Below are 21810 nucleotides of genomic sequence, written 5' to 3' on the forward strand. Positions count from 1 at the left end.
CGTCACCCCCGACCAAGACAAGGCTACCACGATGCGAGAGGGCTAACCGAGAACCTAAAGTGTCCTTTTCCGAAACAACTTCGCCATGCTGGGCGCTGTCTTCGCCGGTGCCTTCGGCTTCCAGATGTTAGCCCCCCCCCCCGGGTGGACCCGATCCGGGCCCGACAACGTGATGCGCAGGACAAGATGAAGCTTACGAGACCGCTCTAGGGCCTATGATGTTACAATGACAAGGGTCTGGGACAACATGAACCGAGGAGTATGATCCCCCGTCCACTCATGCGAGCCGTGGTGCGAATACATGGAACCGAAAGACTGACAACCACACAGCGCCAATGGAAAGACATCAAGGCCAAGTACCTAGAGGGGGCCGAGGAGGAGGAGTAAGAGTCCGCCAGCCAGCCGGGACGAGACGACAGGGTGCGACGCGATCGGGTCAACTAGGGGGGCATTTGGCCATACACCGGACGGCCCTGATGGATGTACTTGTACAGGCATAGATGGGGCTTCTTAGACGAGAATGACAACGAGACGAACCTGACCGACGTATCATGCACCTAATGCACCTGAAATAAACCGCCTTGATCTCCGGCAGGCGAAGGCTTGGAGGACGCCGGGCGCACTTTGAGACATGGGCAATGGCCAGGGCGGGGGCGAGGGCGGGGATGAAAATGAAGGCGATCTGGATATTATGTGAAGACGCTCGTTTGTCAGCGACGGCATTGTCCTATTTTCGGGCAGGGCATGCTGAGAGAGAATGGGCCCAGCAAGGCAGCAAGGCAGCAAGGCTTCAGGTATCGTGTTCTGCAAGTTCCTATTCAATTATTGCCAACGCTTTTGTCCCCAGTCTTGGTCCTGAGTAGGCCGGCAATGGCATTCCCAGGGGTTGAATGGACGGAGCCAGCCAATGGTTGTGTATACGGTGTAACTAGATGCGTCCGCGTTGAGGCGCGCATCTCCTGATATCACGCATCTCGCATTGGGTTACAGCTGTTCACGTGCGAGCTCGCTAACAAATGCTGCTTGACCGGACCATATCCGCTCCTATTTTCTCCCGCCACTTGATGAATCTAGAGGAGAGCAATCTGAACGCCAGGACTGCACGCGGGGCTGGGGTAAAAGAAATAGGAGGACTGCAGCAATGGTGTCTTCGCCGCCGAGTGAAGTTTGACCGAGTGATAGTCTACTGGGTACTTAAGTAGATACAGTACTCCGTACAGTGCAGGGGCATCCGGGTAGCTTGTGCCACGCACCCCTGACCCCTCGGAAGTACCCAGGTATCGTTGTACCAAAGTTAGGGGCGGCCTGGGTACCAGGTGAAGCTGTGACGCTTGTGACGGCACCCTTCTAACTCCCTGCAGGGCAGTTGTCCGTAGCACCATATTGCACTTGTCATCCGGCCGCAACTTGCGAGCATCAGTTGTGAGCCTTGGTTGCAAGATCTCGAATCCAGCATTTCACAAGTCAGCGGTGATCTTGTGGACCGGGTCCTTGCAGCGCTTCAACCGTGACCCTTCTAATTCACTCCGGTACGCGGGAATTCGTATTTGTAAGTACTCCTTCCTGGGCGTTAGCTCCTCGTCCAGTGGCTGCCACTTGAACCCCGCGCTCAGCACTTCCGCATCCTAACTCTGGCCTATCTAGCCTGCCACCACTGATCTTTCGTCGCTGACGGGGCTGGCGATACTCCTGTCGAACAAGTCTTGAAACCGCTCAGCAAGTCGCGCACATTCCTTCCCACGGGCCGACCGCCCATCTTGCAGCCGACCGGCAGCGTGCGTCCGGGTCGCGCGACATCGAAGCATGAGCTGAGCTCACCAAGATGGACGCTACGATGTCGACACAGGAGCTGCAGCTCTGTCAGTTCCTGATGGAGCTGCCCGCCCAGAAGCGATACCGATACAACAAAGAATCAGAAGACCTTCTGCTCGAAAATCTCTTCAGGTTCATGTCTGGCGGCAAGGACGACTACCTGAGGCTCTTCTTCCCAAATGGAGGACCCGTGGTCGATGGCACGGTTCTCAAGCTGAAGGACGCCCAGGGCGCTCTCGAGGGCGCCGAGTACACCGAGGCCGCTCGAGGTATGGCATGTGGGCACATTTTCAAGGCAGGGGAGGCATCATATAGCTGCAAGACGTGTGGCACCGACGACACCTGCTGCCTCTGCGCAAAATGCTTCGATGCCACGGATCACACGGGTCACATGGTCAGGATTAGTATTTCGCCCGGCAATAGTGGTTGCTGTGACTGTGGTGATCCGGAGGCATGGAAGAACCCCATGTTCTGTACAATACATTCGACCTGGGAACACGAGCAGCCAAAGGGCAAGGACAAGGAGGTCGCGAGGTTGCCAGACGACCTGCTATTCAGCATCCGCATGACGATCGGGCGGGTTGTCGACTATCTCTGCGACGTGATATCGTGCTCTCCCGAGCAGCTGCGACAGGCCAAGACGGTCGAGTCTATCAAGAATGACGAGGAGATGTCGAGGCTAAATTCAACATATCACGGTGGAGACGTGGGCTCTCCCGGGGAATATGCCATTGTCCTATGGAACGATGAGAAACACACCATCACAGAGGTTCGAGACCAAGTAGCCAGGGCATGCGCAATGACCCAGCGAGAGGCTCTCCAGAAGGCCTACGAAACCGACACCATCGGCCGAAGTATCCTCACCTACGACGAGAACGTCGAAACCCTTCTCTTTCGGGCCAATACCTTGGAGCAGATTCGCGTGACGGTTACGATACGCTCTTCACGCGACACCTTCCGGGAGCAAATGTGCGGCACGATCATCGAGTGGTTGAAAGACATCTCGGGATGCGCCGTGGGCCAAGATCCCTCCATTCTGCGGGTTATTGTCTGCGAAGAACTTCTAAAACCATGGCGCATGGGAAGTCCAGCCACACATGCCATCGTTGGCCAGGAAGGAATGGACGACGAGGACAAGGAGGACCAAAAAGAAGACAACTCCATGAATGTCTATACTCAGTTCGCGCTGCTGCAGGCTGCCAGGCTACGACAAGCCAGAGAAGCCGTCAGACGCGACCCAAACATCACGAGGAACGCGGAAGACAGCGACGATGACGATGATGACGACGACAGTGATGCCGATGGCGAAGATCATACACCATCCTCGCAGGGAGACATGGACGAGGATGTAGATGACGATGAGGAAGACGTGATGATGCTTGATTCGGCCCCGGGAGCCGCCGGCGACGTGAACATGTCTGACTGGCGAGGCGATGAGGCTTTGGAGGCAGATGAAGCAACCATGGCAGGCTATCCACCGCCGCCTCCTCCTCCGGTGCCGAGTGGCCCACGCCGTAACATCGGAGACCGAGACCTGACCCCGTCTGATTCTGACACTGCAGAGCCTCTGATACCGTCGTCCATCTACGCAAAGAACAACCTCGATGTGCCGAAGACGCCTGGCGTCGCGCAAGACGAACAGGCAACGCCGCCTAGATCGGGCCGGTACTGGATGCTCGCCCCCGCCGCATATGTGGAGACGGAGAATGTTCCACCTTCGGAGGATCTGTTCCAGAGAGTCCGCCTGGACTGGATGATCCTGTTTGATCTGCGGATGTGGAAGAAGGTGCGGAACGACATGCGATCCCTCTATATCTCCACCGTCGTTACGATCCCGGAGTTCAAACGCGTTCTTGGCCTCCGTTTTGCAGGACTCTATACAACTTTAGCTCAACTATACCTGATTGGAGATCGAGAGCCAGATCATTCGATCATCAACCTTTCCCTTCAGATGCTCACCACACCCTCGATAACAGCGGAGGTTGTGGAGCGCGGCAACTTCTTGACCAGTCTGTTGGCGATCTTGTACACCTTTTTAACGACTCGTCAAGTCGGCCATCCATGGAACGTCTCTGATACTGCTGTCTTGGCCTTCGACTCTGGGTCTGTGACCAACAGGCGCATGTACCATTTCTTTGCTGATCTCAAGTTTCTTTTCCTGTCTCCACATGTCCAAGAGCGTCTGAGAACAGAGGACCGGTACATGCTACAGTTCCTCGACCTTGTCAAGCTTCACCAGGGCATATGTCCGAACACAAGAGCAGTCGGGGAACACGTCGAGTACGAAACCGACACATGGATCAGTGCGTCACTCATAACGCGAGAAATCAATCGACTGTGTCGCCTCTTTAGCCGGTCGTTTACTGGTATCGAAGATACAGACGGCGTTTGTCGGGCCATCCGTCTGGCAGCAAAGACCGTGATTGTAAACTCCATCGGCGCGGAGCGCGCACGATTCACCCAGGCTGAGATCAAGGACGAAGTCCGCTTCAAATCTTTGGGCGATTTTGAATTCGATGGCGATAAGTCCAAATACGATGTCGTCAAGTTTGTGGTTGAAGAACAGCCCATCAGCTTCCATCACGCTCTTCACTACACCTTGTCCTGGCTCATCGAGTGTGGCAAGTCCTTGACTGTCGAACAGTTGCGAGCTATCCTCAGTTTCACAGCACAGGAGCTCAAAGGCCACCCTCGTCTCATGGGCAAGCGGCAGATGCCGAGACGCGACTATGGCCCAGAAGACTTCCTCATGGCGGCGTTCGACTATCCCCTGAGGGTCTGCGCCTGGTTGGCCCAGATGAAGGCGGGAATGTGGGTTCGCAATGGCATGAGCCTAAGGCACCAAGCTGGGACCTACCGTGGCGTAGGCCAGAGGGACGTGTCTCATCACCGAGATATCTTCTTACTACAGACCGCGCTCGTGGTGTGTAACCCCAGTCGAGTGCTTGCATCCATTGTCGATCGTTTCGGGATGGAGAAGTGGGCCAAGGGCTTCTTCGAACAGAAGTCCACCGCTCAAGATGACGGACAGCACTTGGACATTGTTGAAGACATGATCCACCTCCTCGTTGTCCTACTCAGCGATAGGACATCTTTAATCCGCACCGAAGACCAGCCAAACAGCCGTATCTTGGCCATGCGCCGCGATATCACTCATGTGCTCTGCTTCAAGCCACTCTCATTCACCGAGATAGGAAACAAGTTGCCCGAGAGATATCAAGAGCAAGAGGACTTCACCAAGGTTCTGGACGAGATGTCCAACTACAGGGCACCAGAGGGCGTCACGGACATAGGCACGTTTGAGTTGAAGCCGCAGTTTGTTGAAGAGGTCGACCCGTACATTGCCCACTACAACAAGAATCAGCGTGAGGAGTCGGAGATGGCCTGGCGCAAATGCGTGGCCAAGAAGACTGGCAGGCCCGTCGAGGACGTGGTGTATGAGCCAAAGCTACGTCTCATCCCTGCCGGTGTCTTCGCCGGCCTGGCCGAGTTCACCAGCACTGGCATGTTCGCCCAGATTATCTATTACAGCCTTCTGTACCCGCTTGTATGCCAGAAGCTGACTCCAACCGTACCATATACGAGGGTCGAAACATACCTGCAAGTGGTACTGCACCTTATCCTCATCGCCATTGCCGAGGACAGGCCATCCGACCCGTCAAAACCGTCGTTCATCCACACCGCCTTGACCCAAGTCGCGCGAAGCAACTTTATGCAGGACGCGCCCGCGTCCAAGACCATCGTGTCCCTTCTGGACATGATGTCAACCAAGGAGGAGCTCAAGAGTTGCCACCCTAGGATCGCACTTGTCCTCAAGCGCATGCGTCAGAAACGGCCATCCGACTTTGAGGCAGCATACGTTCGGCTTGGTGTGCCGGTGGATAGAATTAGCACCGCCTCGCCGGCCGCCATCGCCAATGCCGATGAAGAGCGGGAGCGCAAGAAGAAGGCGGCTTTGGATCGCCAAGCCCGGGTTATGGCACAGTTCCAACAGCAGCAAAAGACCTTCCTTGCGAATCAGGGTGATATTGACTGGGGCGATGTCGATGACTTGGAGGACGAGGACTTGCCCGAACCAGTGGAGGAAAAGAACTTCTGGAAGTACCCATCCGGGACATGTATCCTTTGCCAGGAAGACACAGACGATCGTCGGCTGTATGGCACATTCGGCTTCATTAGGGAGAGCGGGATCCTACGTCAGACGGATCTATCAGACCCTGACTTCGTTCGAGAGGCATTCCACACACCCAAAGACCTCGACCGATCGGCCGAGCCCATTCGGCCTTTCGGAGTGGCACACGAAAACCGCAAGGATGTTCAGAAGGTCAACCAGCAGGGAGAGACTTTCATGACGGAACGCCAGATCATCGGGAAGGGGTTCCCCCCACATGCAGTAAGAAATGGGCCGGTCTCTATTGGGTGCGGCCACATCATGCACTACAGCTGTTTTGAAGTATACTTCGAAGCGACTCAACAGCGACACAAGCAGCAGATCGCGCGCCATCACCCCGAGGACCCATACCGCCTGGAGTTCGTGTGCCCACTCTGCAAGGCTTTGGGCAACGCTTTCCTGCCGATCGTCTGGAGGGGCCAAGAGGAGTCATATCCTGGTGTGTTGCAGACTTCGACCGAGTCCCAGGTGTCTTCTGAAGCATTCGCGGTCTTCCTCAAGGACAACTTGTCTTCTACGCACAATGCTGCCCTGGCGTTGGAGCCTCGGTCTCATTCATCGCAGAGAATGTTCTCGCAATACACCAAGGGAACACTACTACCCAACCTGGCAGAGAAATCATCACACCTCGTCGTGGATGCTTGGGAAACAGGCTCGCAGACGCCATCTGTTGGTACGCCTTGGGGTGGCAACACCCCCGAGTCAAGCGGACAGTCGTCAGGAATAGGCGAGAGCAGCAGCGCGATGTCAGAGCTGGTGATAGTATACCGTCGCCTCCGAGACACTCTCCGGCGGAACGGTCTCACGGGCAGACATGCGCCTGAGCAGCTCGAACGCATAAACGAGCCCCTGGGGAATCCCGCCGATCTGGGCGATAGTGATGTCCTGGCCCAGTCTGTTGGCTTCTCGATCTCAGCCGTGGAGATTCAGCAGAGAGGGCAGGACTCCGAGTACGGCTCGCTTCTGCTCGAGAAGATACCGGAGCAGGCTCTCACTCACCTACGCATCTTGGCAGAGACTGTCACTTCATACATCGCCATAGGTGGCCAGAAGTATGCCGGCCAAAACCGAATCGACAGGGAATTCAAGAAGGACAGCGAGAGGCAGCACTTCCAGCTGTTTGTCCCGGACGGAGAGGATAACTTGGCTGCTCACCCCTCCCTCCTGGCACAGGACACCTTCATCTTCCTGTGTGAGAGCGTCTTCGGTTTCTCTGCAGCGAACGGCATCGATGTTTCATATCTGCTGCGCGTGTGCTATCTTGCTGAAATAGTCAAGGTTGTCTACCGCACGGCCAGGGTCACGTTCCCTAAGCATGAGTGGATGTCTGGCGAGGGCCTCGAGGACAGAAGTCTGATCAACTTCGCCGAGTTTTGCAAAACCGTCTTCAACATGGACCTGGAGTATACGATACCCGGTGACGCAACCCCTGCTCTCGACCATGGTTTCAACCAGCCTTGCTTTCAGAGCCTTGCCGACTTCTACACCTTCACCAAGAAGTACGCCCAAGTGTTTCTCCGGAAATGCGTCATATTGCTTTATGTCAAGTACGGCGTCGATTTCAACAGCCACATCTCACCCCAGCCCGAGCAGGACGAGCTTGACCGTCTGACTGAGGCGCTCCGCCTGCCGGATTTCGACAGCATGTGCGCAGCTCTCACGCCACTGGGGATCCACGTCGGTTGGCCAGGCTCCCTCTGCGACCAACTCGTCCGTGGTTGGATCCGACATGAAAAGGCGCACTGCTGGGCAAGAACAAAGTCCAGAGACCCGGCAATTCTAGATGTTGCGGATCGGGACCGCATGCTCAGCCACCCTGGCATCTTTGAACTCGTGGGTCTACCGAAGAACTACGATACCCTCATAGAGGAGTGCACGCGGCGACGATGCCCGCGGACCGGCAAAGATGTCTCTGATCCAATGATTTGTCTTCTGTGTGGTGACGTGTTCTGTGGTCAGAGCATATGTTGCTCGGCGGAGGACACGACGACGACGCTCAGACGGCAAGGCAGTAGGAGAAGGATTGGTGGGGCCCAGCAACACATGAGGAAGTAAGCACAACCATTTCCCTGATGACCGTGAATCGCACGGCTTGGGATCAGAAGCTAACACGCCGCAACATCAAGGTGCCAAGGTAATGTCGGCCTCTTCATCAACATCCGCAAGTGCGCAACCTTCTATCTGCACAGGCTGAGCGGGTCGTGGAGCAACGCGCCATATATGGATAAGTACGGCGAGGCGGACATGGGACTCCGGCATAGCAGGCAGCTGTTCCTTTCGCAGAAGCGCTACGACTCAATGCTGCGGACCATGTGGCTCAGCCACGGTGTCCCATCCTACATCTCGCGCAGGCTTGAAGCTGACATTAACAATGGCGGCTGGGAGACCATTTGACTAGATGGCAGTGAAGAAGACTTTGAGGACGAGCTCGAGTTCGACGACGAGCTCGTGGAGGAGGATGAGGGAGGCGAGGACGAGGACCCCGGCGACAGGGACGATCAGGAATGGGGCCCCAGACCACCTCCTATCACCACCGCGTTGCGGGGGCTCGACGCGCTTCTCGAAATGATGCGCCAACCATTCCCGCCGCCAGCAGGATCCGTTGACGACATTCGGGAGACGGACGGCATTGCACCATGGGCCTTGAGCAATGAAGAGGAAGAAGAGTATGACGACTACGACTATGAGGACAATGATGAGATCGGCTGGGAGCCGCCTGTGTTCGGCTGGGCCCCTGTGCCTGTCGACATTGACGCTCTTCTGAGTGGGTTGCAGAGTGTCTCAGATGCCGAGGACGACCTCGAACAGTACGAATCGAGCATCGAGACAGAGGGCGACGAGACAGGTGATATCGTTACTGCCTCGGAAGGCGTTCCCTTCCCCTGGGGAGGCGGGGGAGGACATCGTGAACGACCTGACGACCGGCAGGAAGAAGACGGCAACGACGCGGATCAATGATCCACTTGCCGAGGGAGGCCCTACTCAAGCTGACGGGGGCGACAGTCAGCGAGTTTGGCGGCCAGCCGGTGGGCCACCAACTGTTCCCGGTGTTATTGAGTTAGAGGAGGCTTTCATTGGTTTTAAAATACAGGGGCTTTGCCCCCGGAACGGCGGCACGGCTCAAGACGCACAGCGCCAGGCGTACGTTGATACTCCATGCACATTATGACAGATAAACCCAACCAACCCTGATAGACAACACAATTGATGAGTTCCCTGCGATGGCCTCATTGACTCGAATTGTGGACTGCGGTGTCCTCGTGGGCTGAGGAAATGCTACCTCTGAGATTGGGTTTGTTTGGCCCGATCGCGACAAGGAGAACCTAACGCCTGCGCTATGCTTTGCTTTGCTGTTTTACTATCCGGTTTCCAGCGTCTATCCCATTCCTTTGGGCCCCCCCCCCCCCACACACACACAGTCTCGCCCCGATACGTGGGTATCATTTCTCAATAGGAAGCACCCACGCGTCGCGCAGGACCCAAGACACCACGTCCTAGCCTGTCATCGGGACGTCCTCATTGACCGCGTTCTCCGACCCGGCACACAATTCGGCCTCGTCGTGATCATGTCCATTTTCGCCGTTGACCTGAGCAGACGCAGTCACGCGCAACCTCTCCTGGCCTGCCGTCGCATCATGCTCGCCGGGCGGATATGGGCCGTTCATGTCTACACTGGCAGGGCCCCCGTCTTCCTGCGCCCCCGGCCGCGACTCCAGCTGCTTGTGGCGGTGGACCACGATCCGCTTGTCGTAGCCGCAGGTGACCATGGTGCCCGAGGCGCTGTGGACGTCGACCCAGAAGCAGACGCCACTGTGGGCGCCGGAGATGCGCTGCACGATTTCCTTGGTGCGCACGTCCCACATGACGACGTCGCCGTCCTCGCTTGCCGAGGCGACAAAGGGGACGCCTTCGTCTTGGCACTGTTCTTGCCCGTCTTGCTCGTCTCCTGTTGTCTCTTCTCCTGTTGGGTCTTGTCCTTCGATTGCCCCACCCGCTCCCGCTCCGTTCAGCTGGCCGGCATGGCCATTCTGTGAGGTGCCGCGGGCACCCGCGGGCGGCGGGCGCCGTATGACTCCGAAGCAGCCTCCGACAGAGTACCCCTCGTTGATATGACCCTGGTACGTCTTTTTCACGGCGCAGGGCATGTTGATGAAGTCCCACAAGCGGACGCACGAGTCGGTGTAGCTGGCCAGCACGAAGCGGCCGTTGGGAGAGAAGCAGACGGAGCTGGCGGAGGGGTTGTCCTCGTGTACGAGAGTGCGCAGGCATTGGCCAGTGGCGGTGTCCCAGATGCGTCTGCAGTCTTGTGTGTTAGCGTCCGATTGGGGGCACAGCACCTGGGAGACAGGACGGCGAGGGCCGGGAGGCGAGAGGGACTTACATCAAGCCATCTGTGGAGCAACTGGCCACCAGCGTGCCATCCAGACAAAAGTCAATGCCGCTGACGGGGTCGCTGTGGGCGGGCAAGCTCCGCATCAGCCTCCCCGCACGCACGTCCCACAGGAAGACGGCCTCGTCGTAGCTCCCGCTCGCAAGTATGTTGCCCTTGGGGCTGAAGGCGAGGCAGTAGAGATAGTTGTGGTGGCCGAGCAATGGTTTCCTGCCGCCGCTCGCCCTGACACCGGCGTCGCCGGTGCGACCGCCAATGCCCCTGGCGCTCGTGCCGATCCTCCCCACGGCGGCGGCGGCGGCATTGTCGTCGGCGCCGCCGGCGTGGGCGGGGTCGCCGGTGGTCCTGTTCCACAGGCGGATAGTCTTGTCGTCGGAACCGGTGGCGAGGGTCTCGCTGTCGGGGCTCCAGGCCAGGCACGACACGCCGGCCATGTGGCCGACAAAGGTGTCCATGTGGGCGCCGGTCTCGGCATCCCAGATCATGGCGGTGGCATCGGCGGAGGCGGAGGCGATCCACCTGCCGTCGGGAGATATGCGCACCTGGGAGATTGGCTTCTCGTGGCCGCGCAGCTCGAGCGAGGGTTGAAAGTTGGGGCGGAGCGGGGGAGGCCTCGGCGAGGAGCGCAAGGGTGTGGTGGATGTCGAGCGGTGGGGGTCGCGGCGCGATGAAGTGCGGGATCGCGAGCGGGATGGCGAGCGGGATTGTGAGCGGGACCGTGAGCGGGACCGTGATCGAGACCTGGAGTGAGATCTTGAGCGAGAGTCTAGGCGCGAGCGTGACGGTGATTTTGACCTGGGCCTCGAGCCGGACCTCGACCCTGACCTGGACCTGGACCTGGACCTTGACTGCGACGCGGAGTCTGAGCGTGATGGTGACCTCGAGGGGGTGCTGTTGTTGTCTGATGTGGGCCTGGGATGGCGGATGGAGAGGCTGCGGCGCTGGCTGGTGGGCGAGGCTGGCGATGGTGGGTTGCGAGGGGGGTCTGGGTCTGTCTCGGTCTCGTGCTGGGGCGCAGGTTCTGGGGAGCTGTGGTCGGCACTGCCATCGTTCCGCTTGCGCCGCTTGGACGGCTGGGCCGAGGGCGTCTCCTCCAGCTCGGGATCCGACATGACGGCGCGATGGCGAATGGCTCGTTCGTCGGCTGGCCCAGAGGTGGTGGGATCGAAGCCCAGGTGGATTGCGACAAAACGGCGCGCCGGCCACGAGTAGCAAGCAGCGAGCACAGTCTGGCGGCAGGCAGAGAAGCAAGCTCCTGGGCTGGCAGGGGCTGGCAAGGGCAGGCAGGGGCGAGGGGCTGGCAGGTGCAGGGCAGGGGCTCGCAAGGGTAACGGCTCGCAGGTTGGCAGGATGGGGGCGCGCGGCCGAGGCCAGGGGTTCGTCTGTTGGTGACGTCTTGGGGCAGAGCTTAATCTGCACCCCTGCACGCGGCAGACGTCGTCAGGCTGTCAGACAGCAGCGTTGACAACTACCTGCAGGCTACTAACTGATCCGATCTTTTTTTCTCTCTCCCCCCAAAGGCGGGGAAGCAGTCGATATGGGCAGTCGATATGGGCAGCCGCCGGTTTCAACATGGGCCTGAGGAAGCCATCCTATCGTCCCGAGCATAAATAACACCATAACAGTTCGAACCTAGCCGGGGTGTTGTCGGGTTGGGTTGGGCCTGGGCTGCCAGGCTGCCTCCCCTTTTCACCTGCAGGGCAGCATGAGTACTCGAGTACCTACTTAAAGGTAGGCACCGTCGACTGGTCCACGCACGCCCCACGCCACTCGCCCCTCGCCCCTCGCACGGCCGCCCTGCCGCCCTGCCGCCATGGAGCACCACGCACCGCCCGAGGTCAACATCACCACCCTCAACTGCTGGGGGCTCAAGTTCAACCTCTCCAAGCTCCGCCAGCCCCGCCTGCGCGAGATCGGCCGGCAGGTCGCCCGTGCCTCGCCGGCGCCCGACATCCTCTGCCTGCAGGAGGTCTGGGCCCACGATGACTTCGCCGCCATCCGCCGCGAGACGGCCGCCATCCTGCCCCACGCAAAGTTCTACCACAGCGGCGCCTTTGGCGCCGGCCTGGCCATCCTGTCGCGCTGGCCCATCGACGAGTCGTCCATGGTGCCCTACGTGCTCAACGGCCGCCCCACCGCCTTCTGGCGCGGCGACTGGTACGTCGGCAAGGGCGTCGCCTGCGCCACCCTGCGCTACGGATCCCACCCCAACGACCGCATCGCCGTCTTCAACACCCACACCCACGCCCCCTACGACTCGGACCGCGACGACTCGTACCGCGTCCACCGCGAGGCCCAGGCCTGGCAGCTCGCCAAGCTGCTGCGCGCCGCCGCCGACCGTGGCCACCTCGTCATAGCCGCCGGCGACTTCAACATGACCCCCATGTCCCCCGCCCACCGCATCATCACCGGCCGCGCCCCCGTGCGCGACGCCTGGCGCGTCCTCTACCCGGACTCCAGCCTCGGCTGCGCCCACGACCGCCTCGAGGCCGCCCGCCGCAGGCCCGTCCCCACCGCCGAGTTCAACCTCGTCGAGAACGGCGTCACCTCCAACAGCGTCTTCAACACCTGGCGCTGGCCCCGCAGGGAGCAGAACAAGCTCGGCCGCGGCCGCCCCATCATCGGCGTCGACCCCGCCCGCCCCGACCCCCGCGGCAAGCGCCTGGACTACGTCTTCGCCAGCACCGGCCCGCGCGAGCTCGACGACGGCGCCGTCGGCGGCTGGGTCGTCAGGGACGCCCGCGTCGCCATGACCGCCCGCCACCCGGACCTCGGCTGCAGCCTGTCCGATCACTTCTCCGTCGACGTCACCCTGTCCTTCCACACCACCACCCGCGATGCCGCCGAGGCCGCCAGCCTCAAGTGGCCCCTGCCCCCCGGCGCAACCTCGTCGCTCTCCGCCTTCCGCACCTCCACCCTCCCGTCCCACCACCACGACCACCACGACCACCACGACCACCACAGCGGCCTCGACAACATCACCACCAAGGAGGACCCCGCCGGGCAGCCCCGGGCCGTCTCTCCCGTCACCCCCGACGGCGGGAGCCCCGCAAACGGCGCCTTCCTGCAGCTCCAGACCCCAACTCCATCATCAACCCGCACCTCCTTCATCCAGCGGCCCCGCTCCCGCCAGTCCACCAGCCCCTCCAACGCCAACGCCGCCGCCGCCGCCGCCGACCACGACGCCCAGCTCCTCTCCTCGCTCGGGCCCTCCCCGTCCGGCCCACGCGCCCGCGACGGCGGGCCGTCCTCCCCATTTCTCTCCTCGCCCGCCCCCTTCGGCCAGCGCGGGGAGGACTTCGACACCCTCATCGCCGGCCTGGAGGCCTACCAGGCCCGCGAGGCCGCCCAGGCCTTCCACCGAGCCCTGCACTTTGGCTCCTGGGTCCTCGTCACTGTCGCCTGCTACGTTGCCGTCTGGTTCGTCCCCACCACCCACGCCGGCGGCCTCACGCCGCCTCAGAACCACGCCGTCAATTTCGTGCTCTTGCTCCTGAGCAGCCTCGGTCTCGTGGCTGGCTGTGTCGACGGCCTCATGTCCCTGTTGTTCTTCAGGGGCAGCGAGAAGAGGGCGTTGAAGGAATACGAATGGGAGCTGAGGAACGCCAGGGCCCTGGCGGCCAGCGGGGGCGATGGGGTCGTCGAGGACATCGGCGGCGGCTTCAAATCATGAGGAATACATCCTGCCGACAACACATCAGCCCTCGACGTCATGAACCCAAAGATACCGGGTCGTAGATGCCACGGTGGGTGCCCGTATGTCTCTCGCCCGAGAAGGGAGAAGAATATTAATCTATTAATGTAGGCAAGAATCAAATGCGTTCTGTTCATACTGCTCTCTAAACCCTGCGGCCTGTGCCATACAACCCCCCCCCCCCCACACACCACCATCCCGTATGTTTATATCGTTTTCAATGAGCCCCAAGTTCTGCATCCCTCCCGTAAGCCCGCACCATGCATTTCTGAAGGCCGGCGGTTGCCTGAAAAGAGCCAATCACGGCGTAAGTTCATGCCGCGCCGAGGTCAGTTAGCCCATGCTCGTCCTTCCCGCACTACATGCCCCCACAGGAGCAAGATGCTCGAATCCGGGCGGGGGGCGCACGCTTGCATCCGGATTCAAGGTGTGTCCTTGGGCCATGCCTACAAGTGTGTCCATTGGCGCTCTCGCCGTGCCGGTCGGGCCGGGGTTGGCCACGTGCAGCCGCATCGTCAACGACGACGTTGGTGTATGTGCCTGTGTTTGAGCCTGCATCCGCTTCCAGTCATACCCCAGAAAAGCCATCTTCTTCCTCAGTTCCATGGCCACTCTCTCCGTTCCAGGGTCACGCAAGAGACGATCGCGAGGGCGCTTCTTCTCCTTTTTCCCGTACAAGCGCACCAGTGCCTTCAGTGTGTCGCGCTCCGTCGCCCGCAGCCCCGGCTCGTCGTCCACCTGGTTCTCAAAGTTGCGCAGGCGGAGGCTGTCGTACGGGACTTTTAGCCACGACCGCACTGCCACCTGGATGCCGCTGTTAAACGGCGCCAGTGTCTTGGCGAGGAGAGCCTCGCGCTCAGCACGCTTTTTGGAGGCGCTGGACGCTGCGACGGCGGTCGCGGTTCCAGCCACAGGTCCAGCCGGCACAACGACGGGCGTAGCAGGGGCCTTCGGCGTCACAGATGACTGGCCCGCTTCACGCGCTGGAGAGGCCGGCATGGACCTCGGGGGAGTCATTGGCAAATTTGCGTGGCCGACAGTCGTGGCAGCCGATGAGCCGGTGTTCGGCACGACATCATGCAGATCCTGGTCAGTCAGACCACTAGCAGCTGCCCCGTCCAGGCCGTCAGGTGCCTTCTTCTCAACCAGATGCGTTGCGCTCTCCGGCGTGGGCATCGCATCGTCTTGATCGTCGTCGTCGTCACTGTCTGAAAGATCTGTGATGGGCTTATCATCATCAAAATATTGGGTGTCGTCGGTCGAGCGAAGCAACGGCACAAAGGGCGGGTCGAGCTCGTGGAGCCTCTCCCAAGGAACACCCTTGAACCATTTGTGAGCCTTGATGTCCTCAGCATCGTATGGGAACACGAAACGGTCTGTGAAGGCCTGGCTGTTCCCGTGGCTGGCGCAGCTTGCGGGTCGGGACAGCTGCTGCATGTCCTTGTACTGGTAGCGTTGGCTACATAGCCGAGTTGCCGGTTCCTGGATCAGGCTGGCAATGAGATGCTGGCAGCGGCTAGACACAAGGGGGCGAGAAGGAAACGCAAAAGTCGATCGATGATTCTGGGTGCGGTATCAAGTCAGCCCCACCAGGATACCCTCGAGGAGACACAAGACGAGACGTCTTTCACCTACCAGGATGTTCAGCTTTGTGCGTTGTCTCCCTTCGTCAGTAAGGAAAGGAGTGTGGCCGTACAGGCACTCATAGAGGATGACACCGATGCTCCACCAGTCGCACCGGCCGTCGTACCCGGCCCCTTGCACCACCTCCGGGGCCATGTATTGGCTGGTTCCCACGACTGACTTGGCCAGCGTCCTCATCCCACATCGGTTGCGCCACTGCAACAGGGGCTCGCTGTCACTTGAGCTCTTGTTTTCGTGTTTGTCCAGGCTCATCATGATGTTTGAGCCCCATATGCCGTTGTGCGCCAGGTTCAGAGCGTCCAGCCTGTCCTGCTCGTCGCTAACGACCTCAAGGTTCAACTTCTGCACGATCGAGTAACGACTGGCTTGGTAGTATGAAGAATCATGGGACCAGTGTCCGTCAAACGCCAGGCCAAAGTCAGATATCTTCAAGTGGCCCGATGCCGAGACCAGAAAATTGTCGGGCTTGATGTCTCGGTGGATGCAGTGCAGTGCGTGGGCCTCCTCGACACAGATGATCATCTCGGCAATGTAGAAGCGCGCAACCGGCTCGCTGAGGATGTTCTCTCGGATGAGAAGACCAAGGAAGTCCCCGCCAGGCATGTAATCCATGACCAAGTAAAGATTGGAAGCGTCTTGGAAGCTGGCGATCAATGGCACGACCCTGGTGCGGTCGTCAGCGAAATTCTCTCAATCGTTGCGTTGTTCGCCGGTACATACCATCTGGATCCCTCGGAGGCAACGAGGAAGTCTCTCTCAGCCCTGAGATGGCCTTCCTGGCTTGTACGGAGCATGCCGGACTTGCGGATAACCTTCATCGCATACACCCGCCCACTGGGCTGCTTGTCCCCGGTCTGGCGCTTCTCTCGGACCAGCCTGACCACTCCGAAGCTGCCTTTACCCAGAGCCTTGACGACCTGGTAGTCATTGCAGCACGAAGAAGCCGTGCCTCTTCCCTCTTTCAGAGCCCTCATGGTTCGTGCTTTCATGGCCCGCGTTTCTCGCAAGTGGTCGGACTCATTGCGGAAGAACTGGCGCCTCTGCCTGTCCCTCTCAGCCTCCGGGAAGGCAACACCCACATGCCAGAGGCGACTGTCAAGCTGACGCAGGCGCGCCTCGCGTGCATTTGGATGAGCTAAGCGATCATTGAAATAGGTCTCAAGGTAGATCTTGGCTGCGGCAGCCTTCTCGACAGTGGCGACTGTGGGCGTCACCTCGGTTTCGGCGTCCCTTTCCTCGATTGTGTCGAGGCTTCCGCTGGCAGTATCCGGTGCAACGAATGAGGCATGCTGCTGGGACTTCCACTTGGAAAGGGGGCCTTTCTTCTCGGAGGAGTTACTAGAAGAGGCTTTGGACCCAACCGAGGTCTTCCCGGTGGATTCAGACTGCTTGACGGTATAGATGCTCGAGGCAGGGCTGGACTTGGGGGACGAGCTTGAAGACTCCGTGTTATGCCCCTGGGGTGACATTTGGAATGTCACTGCAGCAGTCTCCTAAGCCTGGAGAGTGGGCCGTGTCTTGACCAGAGGCCGACAGACTATTGTAGGCTCGTTGGGAGCTCGAAAAATCGTCGATGCCATTTTCCGTATTTTGTGTTCTGTCTTTGGCGAGTCTTCGCCAGAGTGTCCTAGCTTTGTTTCGCTCCGGGCTAAGGGCCTGTCGTTCACATAGTCCAACTTGGCCTGCGCCTCGACTGGGCTCGACAGTGTTGATGCTGGTAGGACAGTGGTCAGCCTTTAGCGCTCCCAAGGGACCGCGATAGAAAGTGCAGACAAGGGACTCACCGTGTGTGCGGCCAGCGAGCGACCGCAGAGCAGACAGCAGCCTGGACCCTCCTCGGCGTAGCTTGGACGGTGGTGCACAGGGTGTCCTGGCGTCGTTTTCTATCCGCAGCCGACGGACTGGAGAGGCGCTTGAAGAGAAAGAAGCCCCGGACACGATGCTCGACTTGGGGGGACTGTGGTCTTGTGAATGGCTTCGCTTCATCTCGACGGGTGCTGGTTTATGGGGGCCGCGGAGTGCAAAGCGGGCAACAATCTTGTCACGTACAACTGATCACGCCAATAACAAAACAGCCGAAAGAATAGCAATGGAAGGGCCCCAAAGATCATTGGCCTCCAGAAAAAGAGCGAGTGGAGAGGGATGCTTAGAGAATAGGTGAGAGGGCGGCGGATGCCAGGAGGTGGAGCGAGGTCGATGTAGCCATGGCCGCGTCGGCCTCTTGTTTGGTTGCTCCTACCGGACATTGGATCTGTCGTCTTGTTGGGGGGCAACACGAACAACAAGCGACTACCATCTGGGGCAAGAGCGATCTCAACCCCCACGGTCATTGTGGTTGCTGTTTCCAGGTATGGCAGCCTCTGTTCTACAGCTTGCACGGTACCCGCTTACAGGATGCCCATTGTGCCGGAGTGCTATGTTGATCAGAATTTGTATTTCAGAAGCTTGTCTGGATTATTTGCACTTTGACGTCTGACGCGGAACAAAGCAATACTAAAAGAAACCAAGGCACACGGCAAATCCCACCAAAAGAAAATCCCCTATGTCTTTTTTCGTACGCCATTCAATGCAATGCAGACCTCGTCATCCCTTCCGATAAGATCTGCTACCCTTATCCTGGACGGACCGGATCCTCACAGACTGTGTGTAGGTCAGAAGACTCCGTTGCTGCTAAATCGATCGCCACGGCCCGGGAGACCTCACAGATCTCTGCGTACGGCCAGCACGAGAGCTGGCCAGCCTCGCCGAGCCTAGCCTGAATGTTGATGGTATGTGGGACACCGCCCCGAGTGCAGTCTGGGTTCGCGCAGCCCGCAGGCCGCCATTATGGATCAGAAGTAGAGGCCAACTCCACCTCGACAGCTCACTTGATCTCGAGGAGCTTGACATCGAAGATCAGTGTGCTGTTGGGTGGGATGCCTGGGACGCCCCTGCTGCCATAGGCGTGATGGGCGGGGATTGTCAGTCGGCGCTCACCACCGACGGCCATGCCTGCGACACCAATGTCCCAGCCCTTGATGACCTCGCCCTTTCCGAGCTTGAAGGAGAAAGGCGCACCCTTCTTGTTTGCTATGCCGCGATGTCAGCACGTACGTCCTGCCGCCTGCACCGTCGCCGCGTCACTTACAGTCAAAGACCTTGCCGTTCTCAAGCTTGCCAATGTAGCGCATGCCGACCTTGTCACCGCTCTTGGCGGTGCGACCGCTGCCGACCTTGCGGTCATCGATCTTGACACCCTGGACAACCTTGACGCCAGCAGTAGGAGCGGCCTTCTTGCCCTTCTCAGCAGCGGGCGAGCCAGTTGGGCCTTGCTCCAGGTTCTTGGCGAACTGCACCTTCTTCTCTGACTTGGGCGTGTCCTTCTCAGCGGCGACAGCCTTGCCCTCGTTGTTCTTGAGCTTCTTGGCTTGCTTCTTGCTGAGCTTGGAGTCCTCCTTGCCCTCCTTGGCGATCAGCTCGTCCAGGCCCTCGGCGGCATCCTCGGCCGCGCGCTTGTTCTTACCCTTCTTCGCCTCGACCAGCTTGGGTACCTCCTCCTCGTCGGTATCGATCTCCTCGACACGCCCAGCACCATCAATGTCATCCAGCTCGTCCTCGGACTCGTCGCCGACCAGCTCGTCGAGCTCGGGAGGCAGATCGTAGTCGTCGTCGTCGGATTCCTCTTCCTCGCTGTCGGAGGCCTGGTCCTCGTTGATGACGTAGTTACCCGTGACGTAGATGGTGTGGGTGCCGGAGTTGACGAAGAAAGCCTTCTCCTCCTCGCCGATAGTGAGCTCCAGCGGCTGCTGGTAGTGCTGTGGGATCGTTAGCGGAGGTCAACCGTATGCGCAACATCGACACTCACAGCCTCCGTGTCAAGCGTGCAGACAACGAACTGCTCGAGGTCAAGGCCGGCGAGCTCATCGTCCTCGTCATCCTCGTCGTCGTCCTCGGACTCCTCATCGTCCTCCTCGTCAGTGGCCTTGGCCTTGCCCTTTGCGTTGGCGGCCTTGGAGGCGGCCTTCTTGCCCTTCTTCTTGCCAGACGCAGCATCGGCCATCTCCTCGTCGGAGTCCTCCTCGTCCTTGGTGGCGTCCAGCAGCTCCTTGAGAGCCGCGGCCTGACGGGCCTTCTTGGACTTTGAAGGGTCGCTGGGACCACCATTGGCCTCCTCGTCTTCATCCTCGGACTCGTCCTCATCGTCATCGCCTCCGCCGAGGAGAAGATCGCGCAGATACTCGTCGTCCTCGTCAGACTCGCCGTCAATGTCGCCGATCGACTGCTTGACGAGCTTCAGAGTAGAGCGCGGCCGACGGGGAACCTCGGCATCGTCCTCAACCTCCTCTGTGGGGTCAATTGCTGCCATGGTGATGCGGACCTGTTGTTGTTGTCATTGTCAGCAACCCCATCCCTGGCGAATGCCTTTGCGACACAGCACGAATAAGGCATTAACAATGGCATGGTGTTGCCTGGATCTCAGAGCAACTGAAGATGAAAGGAGAAACTGCACAGGAGAATACTCACAGTGGCAGGGAAAGACTGGCTAACAGGGACCAGAATGTCTCCTGGGGGGACCTCGAGCCCGAACAGGGCGACAGGCTGCAGGGGAGACATGATGTGCGAAGAGTCCTGTGATTTCGGGGGTGAGGTTTGTAAAACTTTGCACGAAAGGACAAGTTGGATAGACTGGAACAGTATGTGGCTGGGTGATTCCAAGTAGCAGTTGGGAACTGTAGGGTGAGGACGAAAATTTGCTTGTGCTTCAAACGAGCAGCAAGAAACAGGATGGAAGTGCACTCGGACCCTTGAGAAGAGGCGACCGGCCTCGAGATTTTTTGAAAAAGTTTGGATCCACCGATAAGCGATAAGCCGTGCTCCTGCAGGGAGACAGGCCAATCACAGGAGCTATGGTGGGCCGGAGTGGGGGCATGCAACTCTGATGTAGGCGCTAGCACTTACACCGGGCAACAGGGCAACAGCAAGCAGGCAGGCAGGTAGGCAGGCAGAAAGGAGGCAGACACAACTGGGCAGGTACCAAGGTACGGAGTACCTGGGCAAGCAGTTCCTCCACTGGTTGTAAGGACCACTGGGTGTTGCTGTGAGGGACCTGCCCTCTCCAAGGCTTAGAAAGTCACAACATTGTGTTGATTATGAGTCCTCAATCATTGGACACATCAGGCAGCCCACAGCGTCATCAGCATCATAATTGGTGGCTTGAACTTGGGGCCATGGCGGCTGCCATCACAGCCATTGCGGCCACCAACTTGCCCAACAAAAAACTACTAGATCATCTCATCACAGAGCCCTTTTTATCCACAAGCAACAATAAGACAACATTAAGACAATCCCGCTGCCAATATCGCTCTTGCACGTTGCCTACAACATGGTCAGGAGACCCCACCGTGCCCCACAGTCCACCCACTCCAGCAAGCCAACGGGCTGCGATCACTATCACTGGGCCAAATCTGTCCAAAGCACCTCCAGGGCTCACCATGCTGCTCCGTTTCCATGAAGTTCGTGGGCCAACTCCATGAGCAACAAGGCCACGGTCATGTTTAACCAGGAACATGTGGTCTGACAGGTAGCAAGGCTTCTTATGACAAGACTTTATCGTATCAGTCAAGCACCAGAGGGGTTGTTTGGTTGGGCCTGCCCCCTCATCCTGAAGCCATGCTGTTCTAGTTCCCGGTGCGAGAGAGGCTGGCTCGGCATTGGCCTGGTCCGGGTGTCTGGATGAGCCTTGGGGTAACTACCATGAACGGGATGAACACCCTGCTTTTAATCTCCAGCGGCCTTATCTCGTGGCTTCACTTCGCTCTGAGCAGCAACATAACATCCTGCCGAAAGCTTGCCAGGGAGGGCAGCGGGTGCGAATCCGTTTTGGGCAGCATATTCCGCGCCCACCTCGAGACCTGTCGACTTACCACCTGCTTCATCGGCTGTCTAGCCGCATGTCGAGCCTCGGAGCCTGCAGGCCGAGGCCGAAACAGCCATCGACGAGCTGCGTGGCCGCCTTCGGCCCTATGCTGCAGCGACCGACGGTCAAGCCCAGCCGACAGCCAGTTCTCTCGGTGCTTCGCCCTGGGCCAACTGCTTCACCTCGATTGTATGGGGAAGCTC

At 59.1% G+C, this 21810-nt stretch overlaps 5 protein-coding genes across 5 annotated transcripts; 2 read left to right on the top strand and 3 right to left on the bottom strand.

The window, feature by feature from the left end:
- The first annotated feature begins 1375 nt into the window (after positions 1-1375).
- KVR01_000296 (uncharacterized protein) lies at positions 1376-9392 on the top strand. The gene is made up of 3 exons (XM_044788571.1): positions 1376-1549; positions 1645-8034; positions 8110-9392. Exons 2-3 carry the CDS (start codon positions 1823-1825, stop codon positions 8375-8377), a joined length of 6480 nt encoding a protein of 2159 aa, XP_044650245.1. The 5' UTR covers positions 1376-1549; positions 1645-1822; the 3' UTR covers positions 8378-9392.
- Positions 9393-9477: 85 nt separating this feature from the next.
- Positions 9478-11485, bottom strand: KVR01_000132 (uncharacterized protein; the record flags this gene model as incomplete). Its single annotated transcript, XM_044790835.1, has 3 exons — positions 9478-10279; positions 10365-10985; positions 11199-11485. The coding sequence occupies 3 exons, from the start codon at positions 11483-11485 to the stop codon at positions 9478-9480; spliced, it is 1710 nt and encodes a 569-aa protein (XP_044650081.1).
- A 701-nt stretch (positions 11486-12186) lies between these two features.
- Positions 12187-18149, top strand: KVR01_000960 (inositol phosphosphingolipid phospholipase; the record flags this gene model as incomplete). Its single annotated transcript, XM_044795004.1, has 2 exons — positions 12187-14119; positions 14179-18149. The coding sequence occupies one exon, from the start codon at positions 12187-12189 to the stop codon at positions 14044-14046; it is 1860 nt and encodes a 619-aa protein (XP_044650909.1). The 3' UTR covers positions 14047-14119; positions 14179-18149.
- KVR01_000035 (uncharacterized protein) lies at positions 14397-17180 on the bottom strand (the record flags this gene model as incomplete). Its single annotated transcript, XM_044787765.1, has 6 exons — positions 14397-14451; positions 14744-15050; positions 15228-15469; positions 15764-16375; positions 16432-16962; positions 17167-17180. 6 exons carry the CDS (start codon positions 17178-17180, stop codon positions 14397-14399), a joined length of 1761 nt encoding a protein of 586 aa, XP_044649984.1.
- Positions 18150-18574: 425 nt separating the features above from the next.
- On the bottom strand, positions 18575-20304 carry KVR01_000570 (peptidylprolyl isomerase FPR3; the record flags this gene model as incomplete). Its single annotated transcript, XM_044790994.1, has 4 exons — positions 18575-18780; positions 18839-19505; positions 19556-20068; positions 20215-20304. The coding sequence occupies 4 exons, from the start codon at positions 20302-20304 to the stop codon at positions 18575-18577; spliced, it is 1476 nt and encodes a 491-aa protein (XP_044650519.1).
- Between the last annotated feature and the right edge of the window lie 1506 nt (positions 20305-21810).

The sequence above is a fragment of the Diaporthe batatas genome (assembly GCF_019321695.1).
Source record: "Diaporthe batatas strain CRI 302-4 chromosome Unknown Contig00001, whole genome shotgun sequence".
Classification (NCBI taxonomy): Eukaryota; Fungi; Ascomycota; class Sordariomycetes; order Diaporthales; family Diaporthaceae; genus Diaporthe; species Diaporthe batatas.

Bases quoted from the DNA above. Each gene is read 5' to 3' on its own strand.
- KVR01_000296 (XM_044788571.1), top strand. From the start codon at position 1,823: ATGGACGCTACGATGTCGACACAGGAGCTGCAGCTCTGTCAGTTCCTG. The intron at 8,035-8,109 runs GTAAGCACAACC...CGCAACATCAAG, and splicing joins GCCCAGCAACACATGAGGAA to GTGCCAAGGTAATGTCGGCC.